General features: G+C 46.2%; 1 protein-coding gene across 2 annotated transcripts in view; it reads right to left on the reverse strand.

The window, feature by feature from the left end:
- The window catches only part of RPS6KA1 (ribosomal protein S6 kinase A1), an 86444-nt gene extending 71829 nt beyond the window's left edge, over nucleotides 1-14615 (reverse strand). For both annotated transcript variants that reach the window (XM_081015902.1, XM_081015900.1), the window contains exon 1: nucleotides 14289-14615. In XM_081015902.1, coding sequence (XP_080872028.1) covers nucleotides 14289-14360 — 72 coding nt within the window. In that variant the 5' untranslated portion in view covers nucleotides 14361-14615. The remainder of the gene's footprint in view (nucleotides 1-14288) is intronic.
- Between the last annotated feature and the right edge of the window lie 685 nt (nucleotides 14616-15300).

A 15300-nucleotide genomic window follows, 5' to 3' on the forward strand; every position in this document is an offset into this window, starting at 1 on the left:
ACATGCACATATACACACACAAATTTTGTGACACCTAAGAAGAAATGCAACACAAATGGGAACTCCAAAACAGAATTGGTAGTAGGAACAAAAATCAATGGTGTACTGTAGACGCATCCAATGAAAAGAGGCAGCAAATCTTAATGTTTGATTCTCAGAAGTTCCCTGAAGAATTAATTCCTTTTCTTCAAGAAGGACTAGCAGGGTCCAAAAAGCATTGCATCAATAGGTAAAGGTAAAGGACCCCTGGACAGTTAAGTCTAGTCAAAGGCAACTAGGGAGTGCGGTGCTCATCTCGCTTTCAGACCAAGGGAGCTGGCGTTTGTCCACAGACAGTTTTCCGGGTCATGTGGCCAGCATGACTAAACCGCTTCTGGCGCAACGGCACACTGTGATGGAAACCAGAGCACACGGAAACACTGTTTACATTCCCGCCACAGTGGTACCTATTTATCTATTTGCGCTAGTGTGCTTTCAAACTGCTAGGTTGGCAGAAGTTGGGGCAGAGCAATGCGAGCTCACCCCATTGTGCAGATTTGAACTGCCGACCTTCTGATCAACAAGCCCAAGAGGCTGAGTGGTTTAGACCACAGCACCACCCACGTCCCTAAATTTCTGTCAACCCCATTGCTTTCTGTTCCTACTCCCAATACCTTAAATAGCAGATTTATTGTAGTCACAAAATTATCTCTCCTTTTCCACCAGCTGCTATTAAAAGAGGGCCGCAACTCAGTGGTATAGCATCTGCCTGGCATGCAGAAGGTCCCTGGTTCGATCCTCGGCATCTCCAGATAGGGCTGGAAATGTCCCTGGGCCCGAGATCCTGGAGAGCTGCTAACAGTATATAGACTGTACTGAGCTAGGTGGTCCAACGGTCTGCCTCTGTATAAGGTGGCTTCCTATGCTAGAGGCAAAGGTGACTACTCAGTGGAGGTATGCTGCAATAAACCTGTTTGGTCTTTAAAAATTACCAGAAAACTCGTTTTCTGTTCATTTAAAATGAAGCACACAAATAAGAACTTCCAGTGGATTGTGTCCTCTGCTGATTAGAGCGTGTTCATGCAGAAGTGGGGAATTTGGATTTCCCACTTTGGGCGCCAAAATGTTTGGGGCTGGGCCCTATTTACAGGTGTGCAGCAGGGTGGGTTGTTGCTGTTTTAAACCCACATGTGTTTCTCGGAAGGGGGGGAGAGAGAAAACAGGCTCCCAATTAACACAGAGAGCTTTGCCTTAAGACCCCCTGAATGTGGGTCAAAATGCAACACTGCCTATGGGGGCATGAGGGAATCCACTTTCTGTAGTAATAATGTGTCCAAATAAGCCACTTAATATTGGAGAATTGAGAAGTTTTAATTAATTTTTATTTATTTTTTCAAGTGTGAGGGTTGTGTATTTCATGAAAAGCAAATTCATTCCAGCTTGAAATCACCTGGGGTTGGTTGTGTAATTTTACATCAGCTACACTGCTGTTACATTAGCATAATAAAGCGTCAGCATGGTTTGAAGGCTGTTTAGCAGATTTGAGGACAAACTCATTTGATTCCTTTTCCCCCCATTGCTTCCCAGTCATTGTTATCAATAGGTTTAAAAAAACACACAAAAACACATGAGCCTTGGGAAGGTTGAAGCATTCAAATTAACCATACAATGAGACACTAGGAAATAAATAAGGTTCAATAAATCCCTCAACTATGTACTGTTTCCTTACAGAAAATTAGCCCTGCAAAGGTACACCCCTTTGAATGGCTTAGAAAAGCACAGCTGTACCAAAGCTCACCTGGCTTGCCACACTACAGTTTGCCACTGCTGCTGTCACCAATAGCAAGACCCAAACTTCAGTGCAACTTGTAGCATTAATCATAATTTACTAGTGCTAGCACAGTCCTTTGAAGAACCCCAGGGGAAAAACTCCCTTCCACTAGTGGAGACAATTCTTTTATGTCTCCCAAAACACGGAAGAGCTGCCTTGTCAGGTCAGAAGATGAAGATTCTTCCAGCCCATATGTGGGGAACATTTTACAGCCCAAAGACCACATTCTCTTCTGGGCAACTTTCAGGAGACCACACGCCGAAGTAACGGAGGGTGCAGCAACAACTATGAATTTTACCTTTGTAAAGTAGGCTAGCTTTTATACACAGCTCCCTCCATCCTACACCCAGACAAGCAAGAGGCTTTGTCAGAGTTCAAGGACAACATCCAATCCAGACAAAAACACTCAAAGAGGAAAAGAAACAAGGTCAGTGAGGGGTGTGGCCTGGGGAGAGTTCCAGGGGCCGAACAGATAGTCCTGGAGGACCACATATGGCCCTTGGGCCTGAGGTTCCGTGTCATTGATCCAGTACTTTACTGACTGCATTTGTGCCAAACTCAGATGAAACTCATGAGCATTGCTACAACTTGGGGTAATGAATCCACAGATTGATTATGCATGGTCTGAAATATTAAGCATCTGGACAGCAGGCCAAAACTGATGACCAGAAGAATCACATAGTGCAGCACAACCTTGAACCTGGCTCAATAGTTAGATGGGCAGCCACTGCAGCCAGCTAGATGCCCCCATTAGCAATCTGGCCACCACATTCTCTACTAGCTGGAGCTTCCAAACCAGCCCCAAGGGCAGCATTACAGTAATCCAGCCTCAAGGTGCCTAACATATGGACCACAGTAGTCAGGCTACTAAATGCTAAAGCCACCTTCACTAAGCTGGCACCCTCCAGATGCTTTGGACTACAACTCCCAACAGCCCCACCCTGCAAGTTGAATCAAGAGATCTAACCCTTGAGATGGACACAACACACATGCACAAACACGTAACTAGTCTCTAAAACTGAATCATTAATACTTGAATAGCCTGGGAATTGCAAATACAGTATAACACTTCTCTCCCCCCCCCCCCCGTGCAACTGTGATAACACCCCTGCCTTGTGACTCACTGACACCCAAAGGTTTAAGAAAACCTTGTTAAGATCTTCATGGCAAGGATCCCAGAGCAATTTACATAACTGACATTCTGGTCCAGGGTTGCTACCTTTGGTGGGGTGGCAGAGCTCCCCTGCCTCTATCAGCAGCATTTTTAGCAGAAATTCAGCAGGTAATGCCTTATCCAGCATGGATCAGGAATGCTGTACCCATTGGATTTCTCCCTGCCATGCAGAGTTATAAGTGCAGGAACAAAGATTTGTTTAATTAATTAGGGATGGATGGCAAGGGCATCCTCTGTCACTCTGGGGTCAGGCAGTGATCTGCAGTTTCCTGTGCCCCAGCTATGGGAAAACGTTTTTCAGCCCGAGGGCCACATTCCTCTCTTGACAACCTTCCAGAGGTGGTGGCTTTCCAGTTTAATAAATCTGCAGTGGAGAAAGGCATATGCACGAGAGCAGTCCACTATTTGATCACCCTCAGAAACTGGGTAAGTTCACCAATTCAGCAGGAACCATCTGCTCTCTTTTTTCTGGCATCTCTGCAGCCACCGTTCCTCTTGCACCCCCTTTTTCCACAACAAGCACCCCAGGGGGGGATAAATCAATTTGAAGTAGTTCAAATTGCCTGCCTGCCTTTCTCCTTTTGCACCTTCTTTTACAGCAGGCAACCCAGGGGGTAGAAAAATCAATCAGCAGCCTCTGGTCTCCTGCCAACATGCCTTCCCCCACACCTTCAGCTACAGACTGCATCTCTTCTCAGTTTAAGCCCTTCCCCTGCCCACCCATGCTCTGGATCTCTCTAGCTACCCCTTCCTTTTGAGTGCCTTGCAGCTGAGCTCCTGGGTCACTCCTGACACCTTGTAGCATCTCACCAAGCAGGGCTCCTGCCTCCCAGGGAGTCACACTTTCCTCTCCACAGAGACTTCTCACATACTCTGCTTGAAGTTGTTTCATTTCACTGAACCACTGGTTCCACTGCTTTATCTGTTGCTCGATTTGCTGCTGGATTTGGCCCAGCTGCTCAAGGGGTGTCACTACTCCTCCCTCCATTTTGGCTCAGGCGCACCTAGTTCTCAGCTTCCCCTGCAGGAAACACAGATCCCACTTCTAACACCAGTCTTACATGCCATCCCAATTTCCACAAGCAGTCCAAGAGCCCAGGGGTTGCAGGTGCACTTACCAGGATCCATGTTCCCTTCGGGGACAATGAAACACAAGTGAGACTTGTAGTGTATGATATGTGCTTTTATTTGCACATACAGAAGTACCTTGGTTTGAATACGTTTTGGATTTCAAACATGTCAAACCCGGAAGTGCATGTCCCGGTTTGCAACCTTTTTTGGGATTACAACCCTTTTTATTATTATTATGAACAAAAAAAATGTGGAGGCCCCATTGGTGAAAGCGCGCCTTGGGTTACAACCTGTTTTGGTTTACAAACGGACCTCCGGAACAGATTATGGTTGTAAGCCAAAGTACCACTGTATATACAACCTACACCTAGATGGAGGTATTGCAAAGCACTCACATCCTATGAGGGGCTTAAGGCAGCATTGGATTCAAAGGACAGCAAAAAACCATCCTCTGGGTTTCTTAGTTCCAGCCTATCATCCCCAAATCACATGGAGTTCTACCCCTCCTTCTCCCTAAACGACCCCAAGGAGCTCCCCCACCCCCAGCTGAAACCCTAACCTGGCCTTTGTCTGCTACCATTGGCCTGTGCCTCTGCTACTCAAAGGGGTGGGGGGAGGGCTCCACCTCTCTGCTGGGCAGCAGTATTTGCATCCCCAGACTGTTCTTAATGGTCCAGTACTCTGCTCTCTTTGTTTCTTGCTAATGGCCCATCTTCTTTCAGGTCACTTTCTGAGCACAGAAAACTGGTTTGGCCTGTCTTTTTGACACTGCTAGATTCAGCACCTGCCAGCTTCCCTTAATACTCCTGGCATTGATTTGTTCATTGTTATAACACATTTAGGGAAATCTGGTCCCCAACCCCCAAAAAGTATCTTAACATCATAAATAGTAACATTTCTGGCCTTACAGGCATGGCTGCTTCATGCACAACTATTTGCTAGAATACAACTACCTATGCTGAAAAATAGCATTCCTGTCCAAGCTCTGCTTTTTGGCAGTTTCACATTATGGATTGTGCCCCCCCCCCGGGGGGGGAGGAGGTTTAGACCAATTCCTACATATCTTCTTGCATCAACGCAAAGAGTTTGTAGGAAAAAATCACTGCAAGACCCAGGGCAAGTGAACAGCTCCCCGCCTGGGCCAATCCTAGGATTTTATGGCTGTAAGGGATCAGAAGGTCACTAACACCCACTCTTAAAGCAGATTATCCATCTATCAGCCCTGCCCACACAAACCAAGTTAACTCCGGTAATCCTGATCACACAACATACCGCATACAGAGAGCCAGAGGGAACAATTTATATTCAAATTCCCTCTGTGACTTGGCAATATGGCTCAGTATTTCTGGCACGCACAGGGCATGATCCCTTTTTTCCTTAAATGGTTTGCAGGGGATTTTTTTTTAAAGAGAGTTCAGAAAGAAGGTACGGTATATCTGGAGCTGGTGGGGGGAACCATCACCACAACTTTCTTTCTTGTATACTGCCTCAAAACTGTTGTGTTATGTGGCAACATGCAAATATCTTTCATAAATATTATTTAATAGTTATTTAAAATTTAAATATTATTTAAATATTGCTTCTGGAGGTGGGTGTGGGGGATGGTTGAGTGTTGATTGTTGCTTCTTGTATAAAAAAATTTAAAATAAATAAATAAAAACCTAGCGAAAACCATTTGTGAAATGTCACTCCAAATCATGAAATGCACAGTGGGTGGGTGGGGAATGAAATTCATTCCGTCTCCCCACGGAATTGTAATTCTTAAAAAAAAAAAAAGTAGGAGCTACTATGGACCTCTGATGAAAGATTTTTAATATCCACAAACAATGCCCAGAATTCTTCAGGGTGGGGTGCAGTGGGGGAAGCCAAGATTATTAAAACAGTATGAAACAAGACAGAGAAGGTAAAATACATATGTACCAAGATCAACAATGCTTCTTAGTGTGTGTGAAAATGGCACTATGGAAGTGGCGGTGACACAAGGCAAGGGATGATGAAAGCCAAAGTGCTTTGTTTTCTTGAAATACTGAGTGTTGGGCAAAGGGATGTGCATTCAGCTACACAGCAGTTGTGAAGAAATTTCACTTATTATATTTTCTTGAAGGTAGCAATAAAGATGGAGCCAGGGAGAAGTACTCCCATCATTATTCCCGCCCCCCCCTCCATTTTTTACCAAGCTCCTCGACTTTTGTTTGGTGTCAACTTATCAAGAGAAAAGAGAAAACCTATTATCTCCTGCTTGCTTTTGGCACTGATAGAAATTCTGGATCCCTATGACTAAAAAGCAGGAGGATTCAAACAACTTAAATTCCAAGTTGTTTGTAACAAATGAACAAAAATACCCCAACTATCACTCTGCATTAAATTCAAGCCCCATTAAACAGCCCCACTCAGAAGGCAGCCAAGCTGCGGCGCTTGCAGAACTGAGACCTCAGTCAGGAAAAAATGCACGGCTGCCTGTCCAGCAGGATTAATGAATAAATCCCAAGCATGACAAAAGCCTTGCATGTCACAGAGGCTGTCACTAACCTTTCTCCTGGTTACTGGAGTGAGATTCCTGATAACTAGAGTTAAAACAAGCCCTTTGCACTGGAAGAAGAAAGCAACCACCCCACCCAACTCAATAGCCATCATAGATTGCTACTCTCTGTATCAGGTCAGGCTGTTGGTATTATATAGCACAGATGGGGCCTAAGTAGACCCACTATCCTGCCACTTTGAACAGTTATGGCTTCCCCCAAAGAATCCTTGGATTGTTATGGATGCTGAGGGTTGATAGGGAACCCCTATTCCCTTCACAGAGCTACCATTCCCAGAGTGCTCTAACAGTCAGTCCCTCTTTCTCAGGGAACTCTGGGAATTGTAGCTCTCTGGGGGGGACGGGGACGACTGAGCTATCCGCTATCCAGAAGGCCCAGAGCAGTTTCCATACTTCCTGACAGCACTCTGCCCGATTTGACAGAAACAATAAGAGGATTCTTTCTGTGACCGTTCCCCCTCCCCGTCCCCCTGCCACAACTTGTTACTTGATGCTCTGGCCTTTTCCAGATAGCATGGATAGCAGGCAGGGAATGAGAGACAAGCTGAACACAAAGCCTGACATAACACTAGGGGAGGCAATTAAACAACTGCGGAGTGATGTTCTGAAACAGAGACAAGAATGAAGAGTTGAAAGGGTCACCAAGCTGGAAAAGCAAATAGCTTCCCAAGAGTTTAGGTAGGCAAAGACCTACATTTTCCAGCCTTGCGTGGCAAAGGTGGTTTCCCCCTTGGGCGTTGTTAGCTGTGGGCCTGGGAAATGTGTGCCCCGAATCTTTATCTGAGCACTCCAAGCATTATCAAGCAGGTAATACATTTTAGGGGGAAACTGAACCAGTGTCAATCTTGATTATGGGTTGGATATTAATTTGGGGAAATAAATCAATTTAGGATGTTATCCAGAGATTGGAGGAAAATGAATAGGAGTAACTGAAGGAGGGTTGAGCTGATTTGGAGCAGGATCTGCTGGGAAATTGGGAGAAAATGAACCGAAGATAAACTGATACGAGGTGGGGCAAAAATTAAAAGCATACCTGGGATGATTTGGACATGAAATTACTTGGCTTGCTTTCTGTGACATTTAAAGGCTCAGCCTGCATCCATGCATATAAATTAGCACTTGCATGTTTTATGCATTTCCCCCCCTATGGGTTCATGCCCTTTTTTAAAAAAATGATCTAATAATGTTCCTGCTCCCCATGCCAAGGTGCCACCAAGACGTAGTCCTCCCCCCGCTGCACAGAGATGTCTAAATTTTTTGTAAGCTAGTAAATCTGCCTCCATGCCCGCATGTCAAAAGGAAGAGCTCACTGCTATTATGGACTGTCCTAGAACATTTCCCATAACACTTCACAGCATGAGTTACACTGAACTGTAATTCGTGAAGCTGGAATTGGGAGAATTCTTGGTGGAACCCAATCATGGGAGTTGCTGCTCTCAGCTACACTCTGAACAATGCTTGCACAAAGAGGAACAGATAATGTGAGAGCTGTTCTATGGCCAGTTTATAGGGTCAGCAAAATCAAAGTGAGTTTATACCACCTGGAGCTGAAGGTAGTGGGGATTCCATGTTTGAATGTTGTGTACACAACAGATTCCTCTTTTCACATAGGAAAATACCACATTTTGGATGTTTATGTGAAAAGTAGACTTCACTCACTTGCCTATCACGCTACCACCCTATTTGCAGGAAAGATTTGGGTTTTTTTAATGCATTGGAATTTAAGAGGAATGGCTGTAGCTCAGTGGTAGAGGATTTGCTTTTCATGCAGAGGCCTTGGGTTCAATTCCTGGTATCTCTGAATAGGGCTGGCAATGCCCCCTGCCTGAAAACCTGGACAGCCCCTGACAGTCAGTGTAGACCAATAATCTGACTCTACAAGGCAACTCCCTATGATCCTCCCTAAACATGCAACCCTGTCCTTACTGCTTAAAGTAGCGCTCTCTAGGAAAAATATCAGCACTGAATTCTGTGGATTGTATAAAGCGTTCCCTAGATATGCAGAATGATGTGGGAGGGTGTGTTCACAATGTTTCGGGGCTGTGCCACTTGATGCTATGGTGGTAGTGATGGAAGCTTACAAATGCTTTGCACTTTAAAAAAAAACCCTCTGTACAGAAAACTAGCACATCAGAGAGAAAAGGTTTTGCATGCAGCTCCTCACCTGCAGTCTAAAGTAGCACAGTCCAGAATGCCCCCATACCTTTCCCTTGAATGGCTCTCCCAGGCAGGCACCCTTTAACTGTCATGCTAATCCCCACACCTGTCATCTGCCACACTTACACAGAGCACAATCATTTCCCCTCCTGATACTCATCTCACGCCAGGCAGGCAGCCAGAGTTTCCAGCTTCTCCCAAACTGAGAATATAGATAACATTCCCCTGTTATGTGGTGAGTAAACAAACAAACACTCTCTTTCAGCAGTAAGGACATTAAAGAGGACCCCAAGTCCAAAGTGGTGAAGTCCCAATCTGTATGAAGCGGTGCCCTTTGGATTGTGTAAAGGATCCTACTCCAAAAGCTTAGTTAACCTAAGGGTCAACTCAGCCCTTAGGGCTACTGTTGTTTGTGACAGAAAAGACTGTCAGCCTTTACTTTAAATGTCACAGTATTTGAAGGGACTGAATTATTTATTTAATGAGGCAACATTATTCTTTTGAAGCAAAGAAAAGAATTGGAGGAAACCCACCTACCCCCACAGGGCAGTCTGAGACAAACACAGCAGGGTGCATTTCTTCCTTTTCCCTTTACCTAATGTAAAGTTTAACCACTCCTTTGGTTACTGCATTGAGCCAACTGGTTAAGAATAAATAGTAATAGACAGAGAAAGTAGTGATGCCTTTAAACAAGGATGTGCGGGCAAAGGTTGGCAAAGCCAGGTTTGAACAGATCAATGGCTGTTCCAGTTGTCTGTGCATCAAGCCAGTCCGCCTGAAAATGAACTGTGTATTTTGCAGAAAAGTCTTACAATAAAACTGCAGTTCTCATAAGACTAGCTGTATCTCAAACAACCAAAAATGTATTAGCATAAACCAGGTAATCAATAGGGTAAACCAGGCAGTCAACAAAGGGGATAAAATGTGACATTCACCCTCCTTTGTATCCTTTCCTTACAATACAAGGAATCAGACAAAACTGAAATCTACAAATAATGCCGCCCCACATTAGTGCTTCTAAGCTGGGTGGATAGGGAAATGGTGTGCAACATAATTATGGATATTACACACCCTTGTACATTTTGCATGCAACTGAAAAAAATCCAATGTTCTTTAACTTAGTAAGATGTCCTTCCTTCCTTACCTCTCATGAGCCATTTCCTCTTTCTCATTCAAGAAGCACCCTGGGTGCCTTAATTAACATAAATCGAAGCATTGTTTAGGACAGGGATGGGGCTCTCCAAGCCTGGGGGCCAAATGCAGCCCTTTAAACTACTCTATCTGGCCCTTCTCAAGGCCACACCTTCTCCTAAGCCACACCCCTCACCAACCATACTTCCTACCTCGTGTTATTGCTTGGCTGAAATGTCATTTGTTGCTTGCTTCACCCATGTTTTCCTCTTGTCCCACCCACCATTGGTATGTGGCTTCAGCAAGATCTCCCAGATGGGAATGTGGCACCTGAGCTGAAAAGGTTGCCCCACTCTCAGTGTAGGCTTCTAATTCTTCTTTGTTGAACATTCAAATTCTTAAAATTTATAAAAGAGGCAGAATGCTCATGCTATGTCAGGTTCCTGCTAACAGAGATGGCTGGCAGTAGCCAGTATGGGCTGCATAATCAGCCCTGCTAGCTTCTTCTAGTCTGCACAGTAAGGAGACACTCCCACTTTCCAGGCAATAGTCTCAAAGTCCCGAGTGTGTTTAACACTCCTGAACCAACAGCCTAGGAACTCCTGGACACACAGCCTAGGGCACTGGCCTGCAACTGGTGGGTCAGGACCCACTATTGAGTCACAGCCTGATCTAAGGTGGGCTGTAGCAACAGTACTACCAAACCAAAAATATGTGGTTAAAATAAAAGGATCCCCAAATGCCTGGTGGGTCCAGGTCTGAAAAAGTTAGAGCAGCCTTGTAAATAAGCTCACAAACCTTACTAACCAGGAAAGAACAAAAGTCTTGCTACAACACACCTATTTGGGCTAACCCTCTGGAAATTGTTAACCTGTGAAAAACTTTATTAGCAGGCCAGCTTTATCATTAGGCAGAGAAAGGCAGCTGCCTCAGGCTAGAGTTTTAAATATAACCTCTTCAAAATAACACTACCTTTCAGTGCCCCACCCTAAGGTTCACCTTAACAGAACAACACACACACCCAACACACCACCCACATAAAGCGCTGATCAAGATTTGCCTTATCTCTGTCCTAAATGAGACTGAGACTACTGCAAAGCATTAAAGGAGAACGGTCAGTGTTCCTTGCAACCAGAGCACCAGTATGTCATTTGCCAGTCAGCCAGCCATTAATCAGCCCAATCCTATGCACATTTGATTCAGAAGGAAGTTAGGGCAAGCAGAAGGTCCCAAATTCAATCCTAGACATCTTCATTTAAAAGATTCAGAGAGCAGGATATGAGGAAAGCCTCCCTCTGCCCGAGACCCTGGAAAACCACTGGTAGCCAGTGTGGAAAATGCTAAACTTGAAGGATGGATAGTCTGAATTCTTCATATGCTCATGTTCCCCCTTTGGACCATGATACTGCACTAGCTCATTCTTGTGCATTACAAAAGGACTGCAGAGCCACCTTGGTATCCTAGCATGGGGAAAAGATTGAGAGACCCACGACACAATCTTCACCATACATTTAAAGCACTCTTATACCAATAATGTTGGAAAATTGTAGCTTGTTAAGGGTGCTGAGAGTTGTGCCCTCACAGAGCTGCCATTCTTACAATGCCCTGCCTGGCCACTCTGGGAAAACTCTCAACACCCTTAACAAACTACAGCTCCTAGAATGTTTGTCGGAAGCCATGACTGTTAATGTGGTATAAGAGAAATATAATATACAGATGTGGCCCTGGTCTGCAGGTACAGCAGAATGAGAATCCTGAACTGGCAGAGGGGACTGTGCCACTTAAAGCACTACCTACCTTCATATAGGAACAGCACAAAAACTCCCGGCAGGTCAAGGGGGAGCAAGGCTCTGCAGAGCATTACCGTTTTATAATGTTCTACTTGCAAAAAGTTTCCCCCTGCCACATTGCAGGGTGGGAGAATTCAGAAGTGCATTCTGCCTGCAGTTGAAAGTGGTGTAAGTCCAGGACCAGCAGCCCAATACATTTTCCTGCCTGAGGTAAAGGGCAAGATAGCACCCTCTCATTCTTCATAAGAAGCCAACTAGATTTGCTGTTGAATTTTTCTTCAACACTGACAATGCCATCCAGTGAACCAGCAGGCAGCAGGCTATGATTATTCTTATAATAATTATTATTAGTCACCCTTCACTCTAAAATTCCAGGGCAAAACAAAAACACAATATCAAAAACAGTTTATAACAACTTACAATCACAGAAATAAGGTGGGTCCTAAAAAATATACCACTCAAGTGTCAAAAGGCAGCATAAAGAGATGCTTCGCTGAAAGCTGTATAATGAAGATACCAGACTGAAGATACTATGCTGAGGGAGTTCCACAACTTAGAGGCTGCCACAGATAATTCCCTATCCTGGGTCACTGCTACCCCCAAACTTCTGAAGGCAGTGGAGCAACCAAGGTGGAGCAAGCCAATCTTAACACCCAAGATGGTTTTGTAGGGGAGGAGATAGACTTCCCTTGGGCACTCTCTAACATAGCCCATATTTCCACCTCAGGCCTCTACCACTGCATACGCCCTAGGGAGGTCACTTGGGTGCTGCTAACGCAGCTGTTTGACTTCACCCTCAGAAGTGCACTCCATTGTTTCTAGAGACAGACAGATGCCAACAACAACTACTTGCATGTGCAGACCAGATGCCTGATGGAGATGCCTGATCATTTGACCAAGGACATATTTAGAACCATTCCACAGGCTTTCAGAACAGCACCTTTCTGTAAAAAATGCAGGGGCTGGCACCCTACCAATCCTGGTTTGCGGGACTGTCACCCAGACCATTCCTAGGTGACAAGCCAAGCCACACCATGACAGACAAGAACACAAGTTCACAGTCTCAAGAGCAAATGTGGGTTACTAAGTTTAGAATGTTTGACTAAGGTCCAAAATGGAGGTACAAATCCCCATTCAGCCTTGAAATTCACTGGGTGATCTTGGGTAATCTTGGGCAATTCTCACCATCTCACAAATTAACCCACCTAACATGGTTGTTGTGAGGCTAAAATGGGCTAGCCTGATCCCTTTAGTTGAAGAGCGGGATAAAAGTGTTGCACATAAATACTCAAGACACAATTTCATTACTTTGGATGAATCACTGAGCCCTACTCAGCCTGGCTCACCCTCCTCACAAAGCTGTAAAAGCTTGCATTTGCATTCTTATGATAGAAAATGAATTCTAAATATATGGATTGAGAGTTATGTGGGTTCCTTGCCTTAGATGTTAAAACATTACCACTTTGGGGTGGGTGGGGAACCCTCCAGTGTGTTAAGACTGCTAACCTGCTACTTCAGAGATCTGCAATCCAATCCCCCTCCCCATTTTCCACCTGCCTTTCTATTTACATCAGATCTTACCACACAGCTGTTTGAGGCAAGCATTAAATAAACTCTATCCGAGTCAGGCCTGGAAGCCTCAGTTATTCATACCTTTGGAGCAAAGCTGGAAGTTGTCCTTAAAAATAGTTTGAGCCAGAAGTTTTGAGATTTCTTCTTTTTAAACACCCTTCTAAGGCCCAGATGCAAATCCACAAGGATGCTATTCCTCAAGGGAGCAAAGTTACAACAACCTTGGTGTGGCAAACTAAGATCAATGCAGTGCATTAATGCCTCAACCTCAGGGCAGAATAAATAAAATCCCCTCCAGGATTCTTAATGTTCAGACTCTTCCTGCTCTGCTTAAAGAGAATAACTCAATCGTGTCACGACAACTGGAAGTCTGCTTGTGGGCATGTTCAACCGAGGATCGGGAAAAGCAATCCTCTCCCTTCCTTCCCGCCCCCCCCCCCGCCCTCCTTCAACTCTTTTTCAACCAGGGAAGGAAAGAAGGAAGGAAGTACCTAACCATTAGCTGCAGGTCTCCGACGTAACATATAAAGCTACACATTGATCGGCCCAATGATGCGGGTTGGGTTACTTTTTAATTGCAGGAAAGAGCTTTTTCTGCAATAGTTTCCAGGAGAGGCAAGCAACCGCTTTCATTGGGCCAAATGACAACGATAACGAAACTTATACATACAATCAAAGAGAATCCGACCCGCTTCTTCACAGATTGTGTGTCAACCTATGTAGTGACTTTTGCATGAAAGGGGCGGGGGGGGGGCGCTCGACACACTGCCACCCGCTCCCCAACTCACAGCAGCCCCATGATCCAATCCCAGCCTGCAAATAAGAGAGCTGGAACACGCGCGCTCTCGGTCCTTTGCGCGGAGGCGCAACGAGGCGACAGGCGCAGACGCCGCTCCTTTGCAGGCAATCCTGGAAAAAAAGTCACCAGGAGACCTTCGCCCTCCGAGGGAAGGCAGGCAGGCGATGCCCCACCGCCGCCTCCTTCGACTCACCTAGCGCCCCTCTCCCTCCCTCCTCCGGAGCCCCACCGCCACCACCTCTCACCTCCGCGTCCAGCTCCATGTCCACCAGCTCCATGTCGGGCCAAGGTTCCGCTCCCAGCTGGGCAAGCGGCATTGCGGCTGCTTCCTCGGAGCCCCGAGAAATGCTGCAAGTCCGGCTAATAGGGGATCTCGATCTCTCCTTCCTCCGCCTCCAGCCGCGCTTCAGGCTTCTTTACGCGCGCTGCGGCGGAGCTGCGAGTAGGGCGGCCGGGCAGTCAGGCGCTGCGCTCGACCACTGCCGCCCTTCGCCTCTCGGCGCTGCGGGCTACTCGGGCGCCCGAAGACTTTCTGCGCCGCCGCTTGTTTCCCCCGCTCCACCAGCACACTCAGCGTCGGGCTCCGCTCTCCCCGGGAAGGAGGAGCTGGATGCCGGCCCCTGGCGCCTTATTGGCTGCTCGGCCTAGCGGGGAAGGAGAGGGTGGCTCCTCCTCGACTCCGGCTGATTCTCCGGCCCAGCCCGGGGCCCGCACGCTCCGGGGAAGGGCGGAGAGGAGCAAGAAAGCCCACCTCCTCGCAGCTGCTCCAGGTAGTAGTACCTCGCTTCCCCGCAGTTCCTCCTCCAAATGCTCCCGCCGTCGTAAATTCCCGATTAAGTCATCCATCCGCAATCGCGGCCGCCGCTCTGGCGTCTTCATCCTGCTGCGTGCGATCCTAAGCATGCTTGGTAGAAAGTCCGTTGCCTGCCTCCTGCCCGCTCATCCACATTAGATATCATGGGACTTACTTCCGTGTAAAAGGGCCAAGGAGTGCGCTGTTAGTGGCAGCTCGATCCTAGCTAAAACGTGTTTGCAGAAAAGCAAGTCCTGTTGAATTCGGGGGTGGGGGAGACACTGGGTGTTACTCTCAAGTAAGGAATCTTAAGTTTGATAACCGCGTAGAGCCAATTACCAGCATTCATTCCCTGTTAACTACCACGTTTTTTAATGACTAACATGCATTAGCCTGCAGTCTTGTACAGATTTACCTGGGAAGTCATTCACATTCACATGGGACTTTTAAATAGACATGAATAG

Source organism: Podarcis pityusensis, assembly GCF_964106645.2.
Source record: "Podarcis pityusensis genome assembly, chromosome: 8".
NCBI lineage: Eukaryota > Metazoa > Chordata > Lepidosauria > Squamata > Lacertidae > Podarcis > Podarcis pityusensis.